This window comes from Mus musculus, chromosome 6 (assembly GCF_000001635.26).
Source record: "Mus musculus strain C57BL/6J chromosome 6, GRCm38.p6 C57BL/6J".
NCBI lineage: Eukaryota > Metazoa > Chordata > Mammalia > Rodentia > Muridae > Mus > Mus musculus.
In genome coordinates this window covers 145842912-145865928 of record NC_000072.6, presented here as the reverse complement: position 1 = coordinate 145865928, position 23017 = coordinate 145842912, and the positions used below count along the sequence as shown (strand labels likewise).

Here is a 23017-nt window from a genome sequence, read left to right as displayed (position 1 = left end):
TGTCTTTCTACCCGACCCTTCTTTCACCCCTGGCCAGTAAACAATGAGCAAAATCTCCGAATTTTCCTTCCCCGCTCAAGTTTAGCCACCACGAATTCGCGTTCTTTCTCTGGCCCAAACCAACAGCAATTGGTGGGAAAGCCAAAGGCCACGTCCTCGGTTCTGCACCGAGATGCTGGACGAGCCGGGGGAGCCCCTCGTCCCGCCCCGCCCCCGCGCCCTGCAGCGCCTCGGGGAAGACGAACGGCTCGCCGGGTGGCCGCTCCTTCCAGGTGGCCCCAATCAGGTGTCCCCGCCCCCTCCCGGCCCCTCCTCCCCGCCCCCCTCCGGGCTGGACCGCGGATGGTACGTTCCGCACGTGAGCTGGGTGCTGGTCTGGCCGGCGACGCGCGTGCCCTGTGGCCAAACACTGCCCGGAGTGAGAGCAAACTACCAGCGCAGTGCGTGTGTGCGCGCGGGTGTGCGCGCGCGGGTGTGCGAGAGGGCGAGCGAGCGAGCACGGGGCGGAGGGGCGGCCAACTGCTTCACACTTTCAATACTGCACTGAAGAGGGAGAGCGAGACAGCCTGGAGACGCACACATCCCCCCAAAATCTCTCCAGGCGACCGTCCCACAGATTACAGGACAGAAACCTCCAAATCGAAACGGACAGCCATTGAACATGGACGAAGGAATCCCTCATTTGCAAGAGAGACAGTTACTGGAACATAGGGATTTTATAGGGTAAGGTGTACGCACCGTTGCGAATATCTGTCTAGGCGTCGGTTTGGCTTTTTTTTTTTTAATCCCCTGCACAAAGTGATATGGAGCGGGTGAGGGCAGAGCCCCTCCCGGAATGGGGGCCTGATGCTGATTTCTGTTTTTGCAGACTGGACTATTCCTCTTTGTATATGTGTAAACCCAAAAGGAGCTTGAAGCGAGACGATACCAAGGTAAGTCTTAAGTTTCCCATAACCTGCCTGGATAGTTAATTAGGGCCATTGATTTCGCAAGGAAACTCTGCCCGCAAATATATTCCAGCCCTGAGCTTTCCTAACTGTGAATTTTAAGTGGCTTGCTGGATACTCCGGGGGATATTCAACACCGCACCTGAATTTAAATTGCATTTTAGAAGTCTAGAGGAGAGAGTTCTGGGCATTAGTTCATTACATAGTGTGTTTGGGGGTTGGGGTGGGAGGGTTCTATCCAGTAAGTGAATGAATGTTTAGCTCACTGCTGTATCTTTTCTCTGGCTCGTGTATGAAGGATACCTACAAGTTACCGCACAGATTAATAGAAAAGAAGAGACGAGACCGAATTAATGAATGCATTGCTCAGCTGAAAGATTTACTGCCCGAACATCTGAAATTGACAGTAAGATGCACATTTTCATTCTCCTGATGGACTCCGGGGTGTATTTACCTGATAAAATTCCCAGAGATAGGATAATAAATGTAAATATTAAGAGGCCTGCCTTCTAACTTGTGCTGTAACTAAGAGTTTCCCAGAGACTCAGAACAGGGGCTCCGGGCTAATGGCAGAGATCATTGACGACCTGACTGTGGGGAGCTGAGCAGCGCTTCCTTCCCAGTGGTGTGTGTGTGTGTGTGTGTGTGTGTGTGTGCCTGTCTTAAGTTGCTGGGCTGCGTGGAAATAAAAATGCGTGTTTTAAAGTAACCCCTGTCCCCCTTTGTCGCACCACTGCAGACACTGGGGCATTTGGAGAAAGCAGTAGTCTTGGAATTAACTTTAAAGCACTTGAAAGCGCTAACAGCCTTAACTGAGCAGCAGCATCAGAAGATAATTGCTTTACAGAATGGTAAGTGGGTCTGAGGAAGCCAGCCTGCCCTGATACAAAAGGGGGTAACGCTGGGGGCGCAACGCTAGGACTCCCCCGCTGCGTCCTCTCCTGGTGAACGTCGCCTCTTTCCCTTTGGTGGCAAGTACCCAGAGCATCCCAAAGGCTTCCCGCAGAGCTGGAGGAGCCCCGTTTTTATTTAAAGTGGCGGCTGCACCTCTTCAGTTGGGTTTTTCAGCCAGGAAGAGAGCGCCTCACCGCGCCACCCCCTCCTCTCTCGGCAGTCTGCGGATTATATCGCTGGAATGCCCAGGAAAAGCCGAGCTCACTGTAGGCAGCGCAGGGCCCACGTGATGAGCAGATGTCTTAACGCCGCGGTTTTTCTTCTCGCCTCCCTCCCCCGTGCACCCTAGGGGAGCGCTCTCTGAAATCGCCGGTCCAGGCCGACTTGGATGCGTTCCACTCGGGGTTTCAAACCTGCGCCAAAGAAGTCTTGCAATACCTCGCGCGCTTTGAGAGCTGGACACCCAGGGAGCCGCGCTGCGCACAGCTCGTCAGCCACCTGCATGCCGTGGCCACCCAGCTCCTGACGCCACAGGTGCCCTCCGGCAGGGGCTCTGGGCGCGCGCCCTGCAGCGCGGGGGCTGCGGCCGCCTCGGGTCCCGAGCGCGTCGCCCGCTGCGTGCCGGTCATCCAGCGGACTCAGCCCGGCACGGAGCCGGAACACGACACGGACACCGACAGCGGCTACGGAGGCGAGGCGGAGCAGGGCCGCGCGGCCGTCAAGCAGGAGCCACCCGGGGACTCGTCGCCTGCGCCCAAGAGGCCGAAGCTGGAGGCGCGCGGCGCGCTCCTGGGCCCGGAGCCCGCGCTGCTCGGCTCGCTCGTGGCGCTTGGCGGGGGCGCGCCCTTCGCGCAGCCCGCTGCCGCGCCCTTCTGCCTGCCCTTCTATCTGCTGTCGCCGTCCGCCGCCGCCTACGTACAGCCCTGGCTAGACAAGAGCGGCCTGGACAAGTATCTGTACCCCGCGGCGGCCGCGCCCTTCCCGCTGCTGTATCCCGGCATCCCAGCAGCGGCCGCCGCTGCTGCTGCCGCCGCTTTCCCTTGCTTGTCGTCCGTGCTGTCGCCACCCCCGGAGAAGGCCGGCGCGACCGCCGGTGCCCCGTTCCTGGCGCACGAGGTGGCGCCCCCGGGGCCGCTGCGCCCCCAGCACGCGCATAGCCGCACCCACCTGCCGCGCGCTGTGAACCCGGAGAGCTCTCAGGAAGATGCCACGCAGCCGGCCAAGGACGCCCCCTGAACCCAGCATTCCTTCCAGAACAGGGCAGGGGGCTCCCGAGGAGTCGCCGGGTTTCCAAGTTCAAACGTCCTCTAAAGCGTGCCAGGGAGGAAGAGTAAGCGATGCTCGACAGGCTTAGGACAAAAACAGGTGTTTTGTGTATGTTTGGAGTTCCTGTTTTGTCCGTCTCACCCTTTTGCCACCCCACCCAGTACCCTTTCACACCCCCTCCCCCGTCCCTGCTGTCAAGGAGCCTCCCTGATAAATGGTTATCTTCTATTACTCTCCTTACCTTTAGTTCTCGTTCACTCTTTCCAAATACAGACTCTGGTTCAGGAGTCTGTTGGGTGGGAGAGCCATGTGGAATGACTTAAGAGTGCCTGGTACCAGGGCTCGACCCAAGCCTGGAACAGTAGATGTGTCTCCCAACTGTCCCCTTAGGAGGTGGTCCATTACCTGAGAGTCTCTGAGAGTTACTTTTACATGGCAGTATTTTGTATTGTTCATCTTTTTTGGAAGGTACCTATTTTCAAAGAAGTGAGAATGCTTGTTGCCCGGTTATGAGGTGGCTGGAGTGTGTCTATACCTTGCACCTGTTGGGAGAAATTGAGAGTTGGGCCATCTTGAGGCACTGTGGTGGGAGCTGGAAGAGGGAGGTTGGAGCCTTGGCGCCTTTGCTCGCACTTTATTGACAAATTGACCTCAAACCCTTTGTTTCATGTCTCAGCTCACACATATATGTCATAGGTTATATATTTGTGTTTCTGATCCCTCATTATTTTATCCATCATGGTCCCAAATTTTTGTAACATTACTTTTTTTTTTTTTTTTTTTTTTTTTTTTTTTTTTTTTTTGGAGAAGGACATGGATGTTAAAGTGCTCTGGGCTGGGAAAAGAAAAGTCCAAACAGATTGATTGTTGAATTCTTAGATGACAGAAGTGGAGAGAGGGGCTTGCAGTCCCTTGTGATGGGAAGTGCTGTGAACATAGAGAAGGCCTTGCCAGGCCTCTCAAGGCTGTATGTATTTTTCGGGAGACCAAAACCAGATACCAGAAGAAAGTTTTTCAAAATCAGGCATAAACCAAGACCTTGTCTAGATATTTTTAGTTTGTTGCCAAGGTAGCACTGAGAAATCTCACTTGAATGTTACATAAGGGGTGAGACACAATAGTGAAGAAAGTTACCTGGGGCTGTGAGTGTTCGGGTCGTTTGCTGCTGCTGTTGCTACTGTTTGCCTCAAACGCTGTGTTTAAACAACGTTAAAACTTCTTAGCCTACCAAGGCGGCTGTATGTACATAGCTGTTGATACTCCCAATTAATGATGTCTGACATGCTATTTTTGTAGGGAGAAGATACCTGCTAATGATATTTTTAGTTAAAATATCTTTTGGGGCGGACTTGGTGAAATGTTTGCACTTTGGTTACATGCTTTTACTGCTTGGTGCAAGCTTACGCTGTCTTAAATTATTAAACAAATAAAAATATTATCTGCAAGAAAAACCAGCTGGTTTAGACAAGTTTAGTATGTAAAGATAAGCTAGAAACTATCTTTATATTCTAGTATTTTCAGCACTCCATATTACCTAAATATTGCCACACTATTTTGTGATTTAAAAGTTCTTACTAAGGAATAAAATGTTTATATATGATATGCGATGGTCTAATAATTAAACGATACTGGGTACCCAATGAGTTTTCAGAGACTGCTGTGTACAAGGACCTGAGCTCATCTGCGTACTTGGACGCTTTCCGTTTGGTTTTGGTTTTAATATATTTAATCACTGGTTTCTCCAGGGAGACTCCTGGTTTGGGCCTTGGGTCCCCACTTCTCCCAGTCTATCTTAATGAAAACCACAGAAGGAATAGTCTAGCACTCGCTGGAAGGTCGTTCATTGTAGACCCAGTTTGCTAATGTTTTTTTATGATTTACCTGGTTTGGGTCTGTGACCCCAGATACCCTCTCTTGTGTGGTCTGCTGTTTCTCTTCTGCCCAGGTCTGAAACACACTAGGGGGAGAGATGTTTCATTCATGCAAATATTTTGCCTTCTTAACTTTTACAAAGTAGCCCTGGTATTGGGAGTTTGCCTTGGAGTTCAGGAAACAATTTTAGGCTTTTCTCAAGCTTAAGATCATACCTGTGCTTGGAGACAAAGGGCTGTCCACTTTCTTTGGGTAGTGGTGTTGAACCCCTGACTTAAGGTGTATGAGTGACAGTTTCTAAGAAACTGTAAGGGAAGCACTCCCTCTGCTGACTGTGACAAGCTGACTGTGACAAGGCATGGTAAACCGGAAGCCACAGCTCATACATCTGCTAGGTCAGTCCCCTGAACTCTGTAAGGGAAGAAAGTCAGGCAAGGTCACAGAGGCACTGGCCAGAGCATGACTAGGCCCAGCATCTCCCTCTACTTGAGGACTTCAGCTTTCTGGGCCAAGGATGCTGGTTTTGATGGGCTAAAGCTCCTGAAACTGAACAAACCAACCACGGGGGCAAAGGAAACAAAATTCAGCTAATGCTGTCAGCTAGAGGCTCTGTAGAGCCTTGATAATGTCAGTCACGAGAAAGATGGCTTGCCCTAAATTTAAAATTACATAAAAAAACAGCATTTTAAGTATTGTGAGCTACATCTTGTTGCCATTATTGTCACGACTGAAAAGAAGATGCAACAGTTGACATTTGCATGGTTTTGTAACATGTAATAGAAGCTTTCTTTTTTACTTTGGCCAGGTTTATAGGTTGCTTATTCAGTCTGAAGTTATAAATAGTAACATGATAAAATTACGAAGTTAGGGCAGAAAATAAAAATAGTAGTTTCCGTATTACATCTCATGTGATCTCGTGTGTTTCTAGGGATGGTACTCAGGACTTTGGACAATCTGGGCCAGAGTGCTACCACTGGCCTGGGCCCTCAGCCTCTGGAAGCTATTATTTGAGTCAGTGGTTGATTTTAATGAATTAACAGCTGAGTCAGAACCCACTAAGGAGGTAGAAGATTTGAAACATCAGCTGAACTTAGTACATCATGTGATCTTCCAACTTAACAACTACGAATCTTTATTCAATAATGCAGTTAGTATTCATTAATTTTGCATCGATAGACTTAGGGAACTTTGTGTTGAATTTATAAATGTTCTTACTAACCAGCTAAAATTTACATTTTCAAGGTGTTGGAAACCACAGCTGTGAAACTCTACCTGGCATTCTAGTCCCATGGTTGTGGAAGTCCTTTGACTTCACGCTGTTACTGGCTTAAGAGACCAAGAGATTTGCGATTCCTAGCCTGTGGTGAGTGACCTTAGCCTGGTGACCATAGCCTGGTGACCTTAGCCTGGTCCTTTTCTGTCACTGGTCAGTCAAGTGTTTGTCCTCTCCATAGGAGGTGACTGCTTGAGACCTTGGGAAGACAGGGCTGGACAAGCAGACCTTAAAGGCTTTTTATTTCAGGATGAGCAGAGTGATTTAAGACTCCTTATGTGAAGATATAAGCCTCCTCATGTGAAAGAGGCATTTTTTTTTTGTCTCAGCAAGCACATCTCTTACTAAAAACTCTTTTCTTCATCTGTTGACCCTTTATTCCAATATATTAAGTCCCTCTACCAACTATTCTCTTGTTAATTTAAGCAAGTTCTAAATAGATTTATAATATGCTCACTCCTACCTCAAGTGCCAGCTTTTCATGAGTGAATTTGGTGGAGAATTGAGAGAAAAATCTCATTTTCTAGGGACGGGGGATTGCACTGCAAATGTGCTAGTCTCAGAGTTCCGTGTCTGCCTTAAAATCATATTTCTGGTACGATTGGAACAAACTCTAAACAAATACAAAACTGTACTTTAAAAAGAGTTGGTATTTTAAAACTCTGAGTCTTGAGACACTCCCGTAAACAGCAGACGCTTCTAAGTTAATGTATTATTTTTCTTTTCTTTTCTTTGGAAAAAAATAGTGGAACGCACACTAAAGTTTATTGTATCTATCCTGTGGGATGTTCTAGGAGCTACCCTATGCATATGCAATGTTTCTAACGATCTAGGGATGGGAGCATCAATGTAACACGATGTGTTTTTGTGTGTGCAGTGTTTGCACTTGGGCCGGCCCATCCGGAGCAGTTGTGTCAGATGATTTATACTGAGTCGGTTTCACAATGAAGCGCTGGCTGGCCTGGAACTCCTCTATCGACCACATGCCTCTCTCTCTCCTGAGTGTTGAGATGAGAGGCGCCACCACACCTGGCTACATCTGTTTTTTCAGGGTTTCAGCCTTTCCCTAGCCAGTCTGCTAACTGTCACTTCTCAGTGGTCAGAGAGAGGCCTCCAACACATACCTGGTTTGGTGCCTGTTTACTGTGGGCACGGACAGAACCACACCCATTTTCACACGTGTCTAAAATGGGAGAAAATAGGTTCAGACAGAGGCCCCAAAGGCCCTGCTGTAAGCAAATCATGTATGCTTACATTCTCAGGGATGGTTTCTTCCACAAGCTATCTCTATTTTCTAAAACTTCTAGATTCTCAGCAGAGTTCCCCATCAGATTATTTGATATCTACAAGTGCTTTCCATTATTATGTAAAAATAAAAGCCGGGTGCTAATGGTTTCGGAGGATAGCAGTAAGAATAACATTCTCTTGAACTAAGACATTGGCTGGTTGCTTCTTTCTTTCAGGTCAGTGAGACCAGGGTGTTAGTGTTAAAGACTGGTGGAGCATTTCCATTCATGGGTGATCCTGGACCCTTTTTCTGGGTTGTAACACCTACCTGATGGGTACAGGTCCAGCAAGAACATTCTGGAAGCTGTCTGGGTGGGTTGCACTCGTGTATTCAGACACACCCATGGCAGAGGCTCTATGAAGGAGCTTCAGATCCACTGCACATAATCTTTTTCCTTTTGAGCCTATAGGTTCAAGCCAGTATGTGAAGGTGACCATGCATATATTTTGCTTTTACAGAAGAGGCTGTGGAAAGTGCGGGATTATGAAATATTAAACCTTGGGACCTCAGTGTCATAGGGGTTATAGAATGATACTAAAATGACACAGTGACGTGACATAAGAGGTGACTGCAGTGGCCTGTGAGATGCTCAGACTCTCTGGTCAGCAGCGTTTGCTGACCTCTGTGTGAGTGGGGCAGGCTTCGAGGAGTAGCTGGGGTTTTGCAGAGTGGATAAGAGTTCATGAAAAGACTTCTGGACCAGCCTGTCTCAAGCTACGCTTTCAGTTTCATGAGTAATATTAAACTTGAGGTCAGAGCGAGGATTTCCTAATTTCTCTTGTCTCTTGAGACCTTTGACTGCCCTGCTGGCTCTTAGCCTTGCCATCTCCTGTGGGAATGGACCCTAGACTGGAGCGGTCCTGACCCTTCCCACTGCAATGGGAGATGCAGTTGTATTGTTGTGTAATGATATTGTGGTAGAGAAGGGAGACTGCACCTCACCGTCCGGTCTGCCCTGCCTCCTGTGGGCATGTGTTCCAAGCAGACACAGCACAAACAAGCATACCCCATGGTGACTTCTGTCTCTTCTGTGAAGGTGACCAGTTCTCACTCAGTGACAGAAGAGAAGACAGGCATTCTAAGGACTACTTTTTCAAAAAAAAAAAAAAAAAAAAAAAAAAAACCAACCCATGAGATGGAACTCTTAAGAAATCAGTTCTGAAGTCCTTAACAGTCCTCCATTCTCTTGCCCCCTCACTTTGGAGGCACCCAGAAATGTGCGCCTGAGGGTTTTCGAATTTACACATGATCTGGCTCCTGTTTGTCCCCCTCTGCCCCTGCGGCCCTCACTCTGCTAAAGAGCTTTCTGACTAAAGGGATCCGGAACTAAACAATTTAGAACTGGGGAAAGGATTTGAGCCCGTGGGAAAGATAAGAAAGACTTGACTTTTTGTTTTCTCGCTGTGTGTGTGTGTGTGTGTGTGTGTGTGTGTGTATGCGCGCGTGTACGCAGTGCCCCCAGAGGGCCAGAAAAGGGCACTGGATCCCCTGGAGCTGGAGTTATGGGTGGTTGTGAGCCACCCAGCCTGAGGGTTGGGAACTGAACCCCGAGTTAAGAGCACATATACCATTTGTATACCGTTGTGTGGCTGCTTGTTTTTTTGATGTTTGTTATCTTGTTATTCTAATGTAGGCTGGATTCAAACTCCCATAAGACTAAAACTGCTGAACTACTTGGCTAAAATGTTAAACATGCCTACTCCTGTTACATACATCCCATCAGCATAATATGTCTGTCTGTCTGTCTGTCTTTGAGGTGATGAGGATTGAGCTCTGAGCCTGAGTTACCCTAGGCAAGCACTGGTCACTTACCAGCCCCCTGCAGTTTTTATATAGGGTATTTTGGGTGAACTTTAGCTGGGGTTTGATTTCCAGGCCCTTTCCATTCCAGGCCGATTTCCTTAGGAACAGACGTGGTCCTCATGCAGTCCCGTGGTAAAAATCTACCTCCCCGTGTGGCTACCCAGTGCCTCACAGGGCCCAACAGTAGTAGCTCTGCCTGAACCCCCCTCTCAGAGGCCTGAGTTGCTCTGTGCATCAGAAACCCTCCGAAACCAAGGCGTTACCCAGACTCCAGATACAATAGGATAACTAGGGGGTGGAGGTGGAGGTGGAGGTGGAGGTGAGGGGCAGGGCTCCATTTTCATGCCTGAACCATCTGGAGCAATACTATAAAGCAGCTGTGTAAACTTCACGTGACCTGACAGAGACACCTAATTGTATGAGCTCACACCCGTAGGTTCTCTGCAGACACACTGAGTGTAATACCACACTGCTGAGCGCTGGGTTTGCTCATTCATTGGAAAGCTGGTCAGAAAGAGCACAATGGTCTCAGCCTTTGGAGCAGCAAGGAGCTTGTCTGGGCAGGGAGACGCCTTCTCAGGTTGCCTAGCGACAAGGCTGGAGATGATGTCATCCCCCCCCCCCCAGTCCCCCACCCCGGATTCACAGTACAGCGGGCTCTGTGGGCCTTGAAAGGTCGCGTGCTTTCACACGTGTCACTGCGCACGCTGAGCCGCACGTGAGATGGGGGCGGGGCGGGGCCCAGTGCGCTTGCGCGGGCCTTTGAGACTCAGGCTTCTGCAGCTGATGACGCTGCAGTTTTTCAGCCTTCCTGGCTGGCGGAACCTGGAGTAAATCCTGCAGCCTGGGCATCCCTTGAACCGGGCCTCACGTGCAGATTAGTAAGGCAGATTCCTCCTAATGAGGGAGTTGGGGGGTATAATTAGTGCATTTTGACTGATGGGTAAATAAACTCGGGCTAAAGGAGGGGTTATTTTGTTTTGTTTAAATTATAGAGTTATTTAACAATCCCTCCAAGAAAAATTGTCTGCTCTCAGACTTTGGCCTTTTGAAGTGACCATATTCTTTGGTTGTATAACATTTCCTGCAACACATTTATAAATGCTCCAAAATGAATGAATTGGAGGTGTTGGGGGGAGGGTTAATGCATTTTATATAACCCTCCCCAGGATGCTGCAAAGCTATTTTAACATCATCACCCCCTTGCAAATTAGGATTCAGTCATGTGATGGGAAATGATCTCAGGTAATAGTGCTATCTGGACAAGTCAGGTACTGCTGTAGTCTGAAGGACACAAGATTGCCACCCTAGAGACAGACATTAACAAAGCAGGGGGCTTGGAGTTTGCTTTTAATGATCTATATGCATGATTTTCTGTAGTTGAATTTGAAAACCCCCCACCCCTCTTAAGCTGCTGGCCTAAAATGGTTAACATGAAGTAGTAAAACCACAGAGGCTTTCTAACCTTGAGTCAGCGAACATGTTTAATTCCGGTGTCAGACACAGTCCTGACCCATACAAACCTGATCCCTCCTGGTGTTGACAGCTGAGTCCCTCAGGTTTCCTGGCTTTGCCAATCAATTGCTATTTTTGCCAGTTAGTAGCCATGCCCTCTGTCTGCCTGCGATTTTTTTTTAACCTGACTCTTATGAAGACGACAAGCCGATGGTGCAGTCTGTCTAGCTACTCCATCCATGCTCTGGCCCTGGCTGCCTTGTCTCCCCTCTGTCCTGCCTGTGCCTGAGGACATCTCCTGCCCACAGAGTCTCCACTTGCCAGTTCTTTGGCCTGCCACACACACCTCTGCCCTCTCTCACCAAAGCACATACATTTAACATCTTCCCTGCCTTCTGTTTTTATTCAAATGCCACTCTGCCTGGACCTTTCTTAAGCTGCAGCAGACAAGTAAACCAGCCGAGCCGGGACTTAAGCTTGCTTTTCTTCCTAGCCTGGATCACCTTGAACACGGCCTGTGCTCCCCAGGGTGTAACTGTCTTTTATAAGTATGTATTGATCCCCATTCATAGTGTGTGGTGGATGAATGAATGAACAGGCAACCATTTCAGTCAGATTGCCTCCAGAAACAACAGCACTAAACTCAAAACTCATTCAGTATGAGGGATTAATTTCCCCTGCACTACCCTTTGCTTCCTTTTCTATGTGAAGCCATCAGCCTGCCGTGTTGCTCAATAATAAAGATGCGGGGAGGTCAAGAAGTTAGGGAAGGAGACAGAAGCCGCCAGCATTCATACCTGCAAATGAAAGAGACAGTGTGATAAAGAAGGTGAGAGGTTTCCTATAACTTTGGGTGTGCATTAAAGCATTAAGAAACTTCATATAGGTCCTTTGGATTTAGCTCAGTGGTAAAGCACTGGCCTTGTGTCCTGAAATGCAAGGTATCCTAGGTTTAATCCCCAGCGCCTCAACTAAACATGGACAAGACGTAAAGTCACTTAGGCAAACAGCTCTTGGATACCAGAGGCAAGAGTGTTGTTGCAAGTTTGAGGTCAGCCTAAGCTACACAGAGTTCCCTGCTGGAGAGGGTTACAGAGTTAGGCCCTGTCTCAAAAAGAAGGGCAGGGTAGAGTTGGGGGATAAAGGATCTGGCCGGAAGGAAGAAAGAAGAAAACCTTCACACACAGCAACAGGATGTTTTGTGCTTAGTGCGTGTTCGTGCACCTGGGGAGGTCAGAGGACAGTTACGGGACTCAGTTCCTCTCCCATGTGGGTCCAGGAACAGACTCGGGTGCGCAGACTTGGTGGCAACCTCCCCAAGCCCCAACATGCACAACCAACATCTGTTCACCCTTGTCCAAGCGATGTTTATGTGAAAACTCACCGAAAACTTAACGAAATTCTATAAAGTTGAAACTGAAAGAAGTTTCTCTGCCCTGCTTACCTCTGAGGATACCTGTCATATTTAAGCAGAGGACAGGGTCCCTGAAAAGCTGTACCTCACTGCTCATGTGGACCCTGATCCCTTATGGATTAGAGGGACCTGGATGTGACCTCTGGGGACATGCACAGCTGTAGCCGCTCTGATTGGCTGGCCAGGGGTTGCAACTTTTGCCCTCATTTATTGGTGGATCTCAGAACCTGCCACAAGGCCTGGCACTTGGCAGGTACTTAATGGAGGACTGTTGACAGCCAAACACTCCCTGATCCCACAACCACTGTCCTTCAAACCCTTGTCATCCCTCTCCTAGACTGTCTCAAGACTCTCCTGTGTCTTTTACCCAGTCCTGTCAACCCACTACAACCAGCATCACTAAATTCCAAAGAGAAGGGACTCCCTAGGGTATGAGGTCTTCCAGGTGTGTCTAACCTTTGACCTTGCAACACTGATGTCTACAGAGTTAGTGGTCACAAACTGCACAATCAAGCCGTTTCTGAAAAATTGCCCAAAGCCCCTATAGTTCTGTGTGAAACTTTACTCTCAGATTGCCTAGGATTTGTGGGCCACTGGCCCTTAGTTCGACAAGCAGACTGGGTCCTAATCCATTTCGTTCTCTCTCCTCTTTCTCCAGCTGAAAGATGGGTGTACTTGATGCCCAAGTCACATGTCGATAGCACTTGTCCCTCAAGCTTTGAATTTTGTCATTGATAGAATAATTTCCACTCAGAGGCCTCCCACTCATGCTACAAGACTCGGCAGAAACCGCACCTCATCTGTGCACGCTTGCATAACTGTCTCAGTCAAAACCCCAACACACTGTCTGCTTTGTGCTTAGCCCTTACTTTTAAATCCCCATCTTAGTGATTAACATCTTGTTGCAGGTCCCGGTGTGTAGAAGGAGTGAACCATATTATCGTCTGCCATTCTGCCTTAACTTATAACTTAAAGCCATATCCCAAGGACTGGTAGGAAGTTTCTCTGTGGCTTCTCTTCCCCATTCTGCTCCTATGGGATTCTCACACAGACCTGGGGTCTGAGAATGAAAGAACCCAGACCGCTTCAGGGGCTGGTGAAATAGTGCTACTCTTATCAGTAGACCCCAGTTCTGTTCCCAGCACCTATGTGGGACAGCACACAGGAGCCTATAACTTCAGCTCCACATGCCCTCTTTTGGCCCCCATGAGTAAGCATGGACACATCACACACCTCTCCCTACATGCAAGCATACACATTATTTTTTGGATAATTTTTAAAAGTCTTCCTTCTCAGATGACCCAGGCAATGTCTTGTAGGTGGCCACTTCAGCTGCTGCACATGCCAGCAGCTCTGGCTCCTCACTGCCAACGCTGGCTACCTGCTTTTCAGCTGGGGCTTTGCAACTATAGACGTCTGCTCACCTGTGACTCAAAGCCATGTTGCTTCTGCCTTTTCCTTCCCTGGAATGACCTCTGACTTTAGAGAGTCTCAGCTCGTGTAAGTGAGTAATGTTGACCTAGAAAATGTCAAGAACAGCAGCCCAGCGTCTCAAGCGATGGCAGCTCAGGTGCTGTTTCAGCTGGTGCCGGGAGACCGTGTACTTTTCCCTGGGCCAAACTGAAATTTAGATCATGTGTGCGCCTACTTCTGCGGTTGTCACCAACCGTTTCAACCAACTTGAGAACCTGCCTCACAGACGAAATGTGACTGTAAACCTGTAGTTCTGCCAGGAGAAGGAAGGAGGAGATCTCTGTATTCAAGGAGAAAAATATGGTGCCTGCCTGGAGATTTTGAGTATTTAACCCCAGGCGTTCCTGAAGGAAGCCGTTCTTAAAAGTGCAGTGAACTCCTGTCGCGTTGAGACTCCGAGAGACGCATGATTAATTGTGTATATGTCCATTCTGTCAGTGTGCTGGCTGGGACTTCTTATACCTCTGTTTGTCTCCTCCACCCTGTCTGCCGCCTGTCAAGAGTCTGACTGCTTGACCTCAGCTCCAGCTCCAGGTCTTTAATAACCTGCCCGCCCGGGTCTTTCTCCTCACTCTTCTCAGGACCTCTGCTTAGCTCTGCCTCTCACTGTTAGAAGCCCACTCATGCTGTAGAGAGAGTCTGGGCATTGGGCACAGTCTCCCATCCCTCATCGTCATCCCTCATCCAATATGAGTCCTCCTCACTACTCTCCCTCCAGCAGCACAGGGAAAGGTCACCCACTGTGTCCAGCCAACCTGTCCGCTTTGCACTGACATCCAAAACCTGTCTTCTGGGGAAGGACAGAGACCAAGGTCTCTCTCTTTGTATATTTCTAGATTATTTGGGGGGGGGGTACATTTTTTCCTTTAAATGTGTATTTTAATGATATGTTTATATCCATGCAAATTACCATGCACCAAGCCTTGGTGTTCAAGCTTGGCCTGCCACCCTTGGGTGGGACTTTCAGGTGTCAGGAGGGACCTCCTAGGTTCACTCCTGGAGTCCACTCCACAGCTGAGGCAGGGGACACATGCAATAAACATTTTGAGTAAACACATTTTTTTAAAACCTAAAGGTTATGCCTAGTCTTTAACTCGCCCCTGGACGAGTGCTGGTGAAGAGTGATCTGCAGAGTCCTTTCCTCCAACTGGAGTGTGGGCTAAATCTGGAGGTGATAAGCTAAAGGGAGTGCAGCTGGCTGGAGGCCAGGGAGTTTCTCCTGGTCAGGTGGGAGCCTCCAGCTGTGAGCTGGCAGCCCAGGGAGCTCAGAGTGTCCTCTCTGATTACCTAGGCTGGGGCTGGCCCTCTGGGACAGGCTGAGGGGAGCAAGGAGAAACCTCCATGACTAAGGTATCCAGCTGTGCTCTGACCCTTCTGACTCACAAGACACTGTTCCTTAGAAAACTGCCTTTTAGGGAAGGGCACAAACCAAGGTTTCTTATTCTTTGTATATTTCTAGACTTGTTTTTCTGTTCTTTCTTCCTCTGTAGCTTTCTGAAAATGCATTTTGATAATATTTGACAATGTTAAAACACACACAATTTTATCCTATAGATTATGTATGTTTAACTCCATCCCCAGGCTTTGAATCAGCCTCTCCTGTCATCTTCATATCTAACATTATTACCCTATTGGCTTTTATTCTCTACTTACTTGGAATTTTATGTTCTAAACTATTTCACAAGTGACTTCATTTTTTAAATTTAATTTTTTAAATTAATTACTTTTTGTTTACATCCCACATGTAAACAGTGCCCTCCCTCCCGGACCCCTTCCTCGAGTTCTTCACTCCATGCTCCTTCCCCTTCGCCTCTGAGAGGGTGTCCCACCCGCCTGCAGCATCAAGTCTCTACAGGATTAGGCATCCTCTCCCACTGAGGCCAGACAGAGCAGTCCTCTGGGACATATGTGTCTGGGGCCTTGTACCAGGCCGTGCATGTTCTTTGGTTGGCAGCTTAGTCTCTGGGAGCTCGGAGGGTCTGGCTTAGTTGACGCTGTTGTTCTTCCCGTGCGGTTGCCTCCCCTTCAGCTCCTTCTGCTCTTCCCCTATCTCTTCCATGGGGGTCCCTGACCTCAGTCCAATGCTTGGCTTTAAGCATCTGCATCCCTCTCAGTCAGCTGCTGGTAGAGCCTCTCAGAGGACAGCCGTGTCAGGCTCCTGTCTGCATGCACAATATGGCCTCAGGAATAGTGTCGGGGTTTGATGTCCACATATGAGGTGGATCCCAAGTTGGGGCTGTCACTGGTCAGCCATTACTTTAGTCTCTACTCCATTTTTTGTTCCTCCTTTTCTTTTAGACAGGAACAATTCTGGGTCAAAACTTTTGTAGGTGGGTTGGTGTCCCCATCCCTCCATGTCTAACTACTGTAGGTGGTCTCTTCAGGTTCCATCTCCCCACTGTTAGGCACTCCAGCTAAGGTGATGACTTCATTTCAGGTTCCATCTCCATCTCCCCACTGTTAGGCACTCCAGCTAAGGTGATGACTTCATTTCAGGTTCCGTCTCCCCACTGTTAGGCACTCCAGCTAAGGTGATGACTTCATTTCAGGTTCCGTCTCCCCACTGTTAGGCACTCCAGCTAAGGTGATGACTTCATTTCAGGTTCCATCTCCATCTCCCCACTGTTAGGCACTCCAGCTAAGGTGATGACTTCATTTCAGGCTCCATCTCCATCTCCCCACTGTTAGGCACTCCAGCTAAGGTGATGACTTCATTTCAGGCTCCATCTCCCCACTGTTAGGCACTCCAGCTAAGGTGATGACTTCATTTCAGGTTCCATCTCCATCTCCCCACTGTTAGGCACTCCAGCTAAGGTGATGACTTCATTTCAGGTTCCATCTCCCCACTGTTAGGCACTCCAGCTAAGGTGATGACTTCATTTCAGGCTCCATCTCCCCACTGTTAGGCACTCCAGCTAAGGTGATGACTTCATTTCAGGTTCCATCTCCCCACTGTTAGGCACTCCAGCTAAGGTGATGACTTCATTTCAGGTTCCATCTCCCCACTGTTAGGCACTCCAGCTAAGGTGATGACTTCATTTCAGGTTCCATCTCCCCACTGTTAGGCACTCCAGCTAAGGTGATGACTTCATTTCAGGTTCCATCTCCATCTCCCCACTGTTAGGCACTCCAGCTAAGGTGATGACTTCATTTCAGGTTCCATCTCCATCTCCCCACTGTTAGGCACTCCAGCTAAGGTGATGACTTCATTTCAGGTTACTTTAATGTTAACATTAAATGTTAATAATAACCGTGTCTTCTTGCTCTGATCTTTATTCAGCTCTTTATCTTATAGTATGTCCATTTATAAGCTTTTCCTATAGTTCCTGGTTTTAAATTTTACTTTACTATTCCTTAAAGATTTTAAAATTCTTATTTCTTTTAAAAACATGTATTTTATTTTTTTAATTGTGTGTGTGTGTGTGCCTGTGTGTGTGTCTGCTGTACATGTGATTGGCAGGTGCTGGCCAGAAGGGGGCGTCAGATCCCGTGGAGCTGGAGTTACAGGCGGTTGGGACCTTGCCAGTGTGGGTGCTGAGAACCAAACTTGGGTCCCCTGCAGGAGCAGTATTTTCTCTTTACCTCTGAGCCGTCTCGCCAGCCTAAACTACTTATTTCTTCACTTACAACTTCTGTTTGGTTTTAAGTTACCCGCCTCCTCTGGCGACACAGTTAAAAATCTTTCATCCTGATTTCCCTCCCTCTGACAACCACCACCTTCTTTCTCCATGCTTTCTCTCATCTGTGTGCCTGTCAATCAGTCTGGATTGAATAATGCCAAATAACGACTCGTAAGGTGCACACTGAAGCTAGGCGGCTCCTCTGCCCTCCCTACCTTTCCTGAGACTCACCTGTAACTGTAGCTTTTGTGTAGAGGTGCATTTGGACTGAGCCTTGCACGCTGTGTTTATTTGCTTGCTGCATGGATTAAAATAATGCTCTCTAGATATTTTAATTAGTTTCTTTTGGAATAACTCATTCCAGTGACTTCAAGCATTTGGGCATTTTGTTGTAATGAATGTAATGAATATAAAGAAACCAGAGGCTCAGACACAGTGTTGGCCAGGCGCTTGTACTAGGCCTATAGCAAACCTTCAGGAGTAACTGGTATTGTCTTATAAGGAGTTGAGGCTCACAGGCACTAGAACCTCTAACCAAACCACACCCATGCAAAATGAAGGATCTCCAAGACATTCCTGATGGTTGAGAGGTGAAATCTAACAGACATCCGATTCTACTTTCGTTTCTGTTGCTTCCTGACGAAAGCAACCCAGGGGAGAAAAAGTTCTGTTAGCTCACCCTTCTTTCAAAGAAGTCACGGTGGCACTTGAAACAGCTAGTTCCAGCTCATCCTCCGTCAAGAGGAGCAGGAACCAATGCGCATGCCTAGTGCTCAGCTACCGTGCTCTTTCTCTGCAGTCCAGGGCACAGAGTCAAGCATGGCTGCCACATCTTCCCTTAGCAGGTAAGGCAATCAATGAAGGAGAAAGAACCAGAGGGACGGAGGTAAACCAGGAAAGCAAAAGTAGATTCCCCAAAATGGCAGCTTCTGTTCAGAAAACATTTCAAAGAGAAATGGTTGAAAGGCATGGAGACAGGCATCTAGGGAGGAGGAGAGAGGGGCCCTATGAAACACCAACACCAGCTTCTATTTAGCAGACTTATTTTCCCTTTGCCTGTGGCTGCTGCTTGCTCTTCTGTCTTTCCCAGTTGTTCAATTCTTTGTTCATACTAGGGAACAAACTCACATGCAGCAGGCAGTCTCCACCACACCCCACACCCCTACAATCAAGACGGTACCTTACAGACACGCCCTCAAGCCAACCTGACCCAGACAGTCTCTCACTGAGACTCTAGGTTCTAGGTCATGATGCCCTAGAGGTAACAACCATCGCCCTTCCTCATGAACTTGTAACTTAACAAGATCTAAATTTTGAAGCTAAGAAGAGAACGTTGTGGGTGTCTAGGAATAAGGAGGAAGTTACCCCAGAAGAGAGGCATCTGTGCCCTTCAGGCTGCTCCGATTCTGCCTCAGCTGTATCTGTTGGGGGAGACAGGTGAGGTGAGAGCCGGGAGTGTGGTCTGAGAACCAGCTGCTCTGGTGTCTTATGAGCAGCAAAGAAGTGCAGCATTTCATTAATTGTGAAACCTGTTGAGTCACCGCCTGCACCTGGACGGATGATTTCGGTGCCTAGAAAAGCTTAAGCAGCACCAGTCTACAGCATTCTCAGGGACAGAAAACTCAGATGCAGTTCAGAAAAATTCCCAACAGTTAGAAATTTGGTTCAGTGAGCATTCTCAAACCGGGAAGTCCCTGAAGCAAGCCAGCCCAGAGGCACAGCCTGGTAGTCCCAGCTACTCTAGAGGCTGGGGCAGTGGCAGTCATGGGAAGACTTTGCCTGGACTATCCAAGAGTTTAAGGCCAGCCTGGGTACCAAGAGGTCTGGAAATGTGGGCCAGTGGTCCAGAGCCTGTGTGGTTTGTAGGATGTGCTAGGCCCACTGTAAATTTGCAGTACGATACACAGAAAAAAGGAGGGGAGGGACAGAGGGAGGGAGGAAGAAAGGGACAGGGAAAAAAGAGGAAGGAAGAAAGAGAGGAAGGGAGGATGGAGGGAGGGAAAAGAAGAGAATACTAGAGTCCTTTATAATTCCAGCTGCTTCTTGGGGCTTTGTTGTGACTTTTTACTGCACCCCCAGCTCTTAGCTCCAGTGCTCCCCAGCCCCCAGCCTCAGTACCCAGTACTTCCTGATACCCATCTCCTAGTGCTCCCCAGCCTCATTTCTCAGTGCTCCCCAGCTTCCATCTCCCAATGCTCCCCAGGCTCATCTCATAGTGCTCCCCAGTATCCAGTGCCCAGTGTTCTCCATTCCCCACCAGCCATCTCCCAGCCCCCAGTGCCTAATGCTCCCCAGCACTCAGCAGCCATCTCCCAGGGCCCAGGGCCCAATGCTCAGTCCCAGCACCTAGTCCCCAACCCAGTTCTCAGTTCCCAGCTCAGCCCACAGGCCCTGAGCCAAGACCCCTCAGAGGTCCTGGAGACCAAGGTCATTTGTAATCAGAGTTTTTGTAGGGCTTTTTTCTTTAATGATGTCACATAGCTTCCACCCTCAGAGAATCTATCTGAGCCTTGGTGGGCGCTCAAGGTCTCTAGATCTTGTCTAATGTTTCCTGAATGCAGTCAACAGAGAATCTCTGTATGGGGGTGGGGGGTGGGGGACCACAAAAAATGGATTCAGGAAAGAAGAAGCTGTTTTAAAGGTTAATTGTTGATTCTATTTATAAAGATAATCTCGTGTAGCCTTGGCTAGCTTCCAGCCTCCCTCCCTCCCTCCGTAGCTAAGGAAGTCTTCAGGCTTGCTGCTCTCCTCTAGGGCTGGGGTTAGAGGCTTGCACAACCACACCTGGTTTCAGTGGTGCTGGGGGATGAAGCCAGAGCCTTGTGCGTGCGTGCACGGTGCTAGCCACTGAACTGAATCTCCAGCTTCATGAGTCCATCTAAAAATACATAACTGCAGATGTTGTTGAAACTGTCCAATGACCAGGGTGCATGGGGCTACTGTCTGCACTGTGTGTTTCTGTTTGTGGTTGGGGCACTTGCTCACCCACCCTGTTATTAGCAGAGTTCCTCCTGTGCTTCTCTCCTAGATACAAAGTGTTGGTCCTCCTCTCTCTGTCCTCCGTCTCACAGCCCACAGTTGATAAACTTCCCATCAGTCAGGTGTCTCAGCCCTGAAAATGGATGGGCTAGCCTGCTCTCAAGCTGAAAACAGATGGGCTAGCCTGCTCTCAAACTGAATTTCTAAAAGGAGGTTTCAACAAGGGATGGGTGAGGGGAAACCTGGAGGCAGTGGGACAGCACTAGAGGAATCAGTGTGGACTGACATAGCTATGTCTTGGAAGGACCCTTTCTTGCTGCACCCTGGGTCTCGTCCTCCTGGGTGGCCACAAAGCAGTCGTGAAAGTCTACTCAGCAGAGAGCCAGGTCTGTCAGGTTCACCTCTTTGGGGTCCAGGACCTTGAGAACATGTTACAGCCTTGCTTTTTTTCTCCCGTGTGTCATGACACGTGCCTTAAATAGTTTGTTTAGCTTTCAGTCAAGGAAAGGAGGCTACCACCAGGTACTCTGACACAGAATTGATGTTAATGTTAAATTTCCTGAAGTTGATCAACTTGTTATGGGTGTGTTATGGGATATTAATGTATTTGGGGTCAATGGGTCAATGGTTATCAACTCACTTCCAAAGACTCAGTCAAAACTTTAACAGAAATAGTAATACTACCTCTCTCTCTCTCTCTCTCTCTCTCTCTCTCTCTCTCTCTCCCCACAGTGCATTGGGCTCTCCCAAACTAATAATAAATTTAAAAAAATGCCTTACAGGCATGCCTATAGGTAATCTGATGGAAGTATTTTTTCATTTAAGGTTCCCTCTTCCTTGATCTGGCTAGGTTTATGCAAATTGCTAAAAACAAAAAGCAAAACAAACTTAAACAACCTTTTGAGGGATTCCCTCCTGAAAGTTAAGAGTTGTGCTGTAAGATCGAGAATCGATAAATGGGACCTCATAAAGTTACAAAGCTTCTGCAAGGCAAAAGACACCGTCAATAAGACAAAAAGACCACCAACAGATTGGGAAAGGATCTTTACCTATCCTAAATCAGATAGGGGACTAATATCCAATATATATAAAGAACTCAAGAAGGTGGACTCCAGAAAATCAAATAACCCCATTTAAAAATGGGGCTCAGAGCTGAACAAAGAATTCTCACCTGAGTAATACCGAATGGCACAGAAGTGCCTGAAAAAATGTTCAACATCCTTAATCATCAGGGAAATGCAAATCAAAACCACCCTGAGATTCCACCTCTCACCAGTCAGAATGGCTAAGATCAAAAATTCAGGTGACAGCAGATGCTGGCGAGGATACGGAGAAAGAGGAACAGTCCTCCATTGTTGGTGGGATTGCAAGCTTGTACAACCACTCTGGAAATCAGTCTGGCGGTTCCTCAGAAAATTGGACATAGAACTACCGAAGGATCCCGCAATACCTCTCCTGGGCATATATCCAGAAGATGTCCCAACCGGTAAGAAGGACACATGCTCCACTATGTTCATAGCAGCCTTATTTATAATAGCCAGAAGCTGGAAAGAACCCAGATGCCCCTCAACAGAGGAATGGATACAGAAAATGTGGTACATTTACACAATGGAGTACTACTCAGCTATTAAAAAGAATGAATTTATGAAATTCCTAGGCAAATGGATGGACCTGGAGAGCATCATCCTGAGTGAGGTAACCCAATCACAAAGGAACTCACACAATATGTACTCACTGGTAAGTGGATATTAGCCTAGAAACTTAGGATACCCAAGATATAAGATACAATTTGCTAAATGCATGAAACTCAAGAAGAACGAAGACCAAAGTGTGGACACTTTGCTCCTTCTAAGAATTGGGAAGAAAAAACCCATGGAAGGAGTTACAGAGACAAAGTTTGGAGCTGTGACGAAAGAATGGACCATCTAGAGACTGCCATACCCAGGGATCCATCCCATAATCAGCTCATAAAATTAGGTATTTTCCTCATTTACATTTCCAATACTATCCCAAAAGTCCCCCATACCCTCCCCCCCACCCACTCTCCTACCTACCCACTCCCACATTTTGGCCCTGGTGTACTCCTGTACTGGGGCATATAAAGTTCGCAAGTTCAATGGGCCTCTCTTTTCCAAACGCTGACACCATTGCATACACTAGCAAGATTTTGCTGAAAGGACCCAGATATAGCTGTCTCTTGTGAGACTATGCCAGGGCCTAGCAAACACAGAAGTGGATGCTCACAGTCAGCTATTGGATGGATCACAGGGCCCCCAATGGAGGTGCTAGAGAAAGTACCCAAGGAGCTAAAGGGATCTGCAACCCTATAGGTGGAACAACATTATGAACTAACCAGTACCCCAGAGCTCTTGACTCTAGCTGCATATGTATCAAAAGATGGCCTAGTCGGCCATCACTGGAAAGAGAGGCCCATTGGACATGCAAACTTTATATGCCCCAGTACAGGGGAATGCCAGGGCCAAAATGTGGGAGTGGGTGGGTAGGGGAGTGGGGGGGAGGGTATGGGGACTTTTGGGATAGCATTGGAAATGTAAATGAGGAAAATACCTAATTAAAAAAAAAAGAAAAAGAGAAAGAACAATCTTGCTGTGGAGAAGCCCAGCAGGCTCCAACCATAGTTGAGTTCGTGGTCCCCATCACCCACGATAAACTGCGTGGATTTCAGGCACACAGCGGATTGTGTAAGGTGAAGGCCATTTCACCACCTTAATT

The 23017-nt window shown here is 48.1% G+C and overlaps 1 protein-coding gene across 2 annotated transcripts, besides 1 other annotated feature; it reads left to right on the top strand.

Moving 5' to 3' along the window:
- Window positions 1-508: 508 nt before the first annotated feature.
- Bhlhe41 (basic helix-loop-helix family, member e41) lies at window positions 509-7686 on the top strand. Of its 2 annotated transcripts, none has more exons than NM_024469.2 (5): window positions 509-723; window positions 869-932; window positions 1246-1353; window positions 1687-1798; window positions 2191-7686. In NM_024469.2, the coding sequence occupies exons 1-5, from the start codon at window positions 662-664 to the stop codon at window positions 3075-3077; spliced, it is 1233 nt and encodes a 410-aa protein (NP_077789.1). In that variant the 5' UTR covers window positions 509-661; the 3' UTR covers window positions 3078-7686. The 2 variants fall into 2 exon arrangements, with proteins under 2 accessions (NP_077789.1, NP_001258697.1); NM_001271768.1 differs by having other exon boundaries at window positions 2062-7686.
- Window positions 8883-10883: an enhancer, noted in NCBI's record as "VISTA enhancer mm1548". NCBI's record gives its function as "enhancer in: forebrain[4/4] | other[3/4]" and the evidence as "EXISTENCE:transgenic organism evidence [ECO:0001131][PMID:17130149]".

Bases quoted from the DNA above. Each gene is read 5' to 3' on its own strand.
- Bhlhe41 (NM_024469.2), top strand. From the start codon at position 662: ATGGACGAAGGAATCCCTCATTTGCAAGAGAGACAGTTACTGGAACAT. The intron at 724-868 runs GTAAGGTGTACG...CTGTTTTTGCAG, and splicing joins GAACATAGGGATTTTATAGG to ACTGGACTATTCCTCTTTGT. The intron at 1,354-1,686 runs GTAAGATGCACA...GCACCACTGCAG, and splicing joins CCGAACATCTGAAATTGACA to ACACTGGGGCATTTGGAGAA.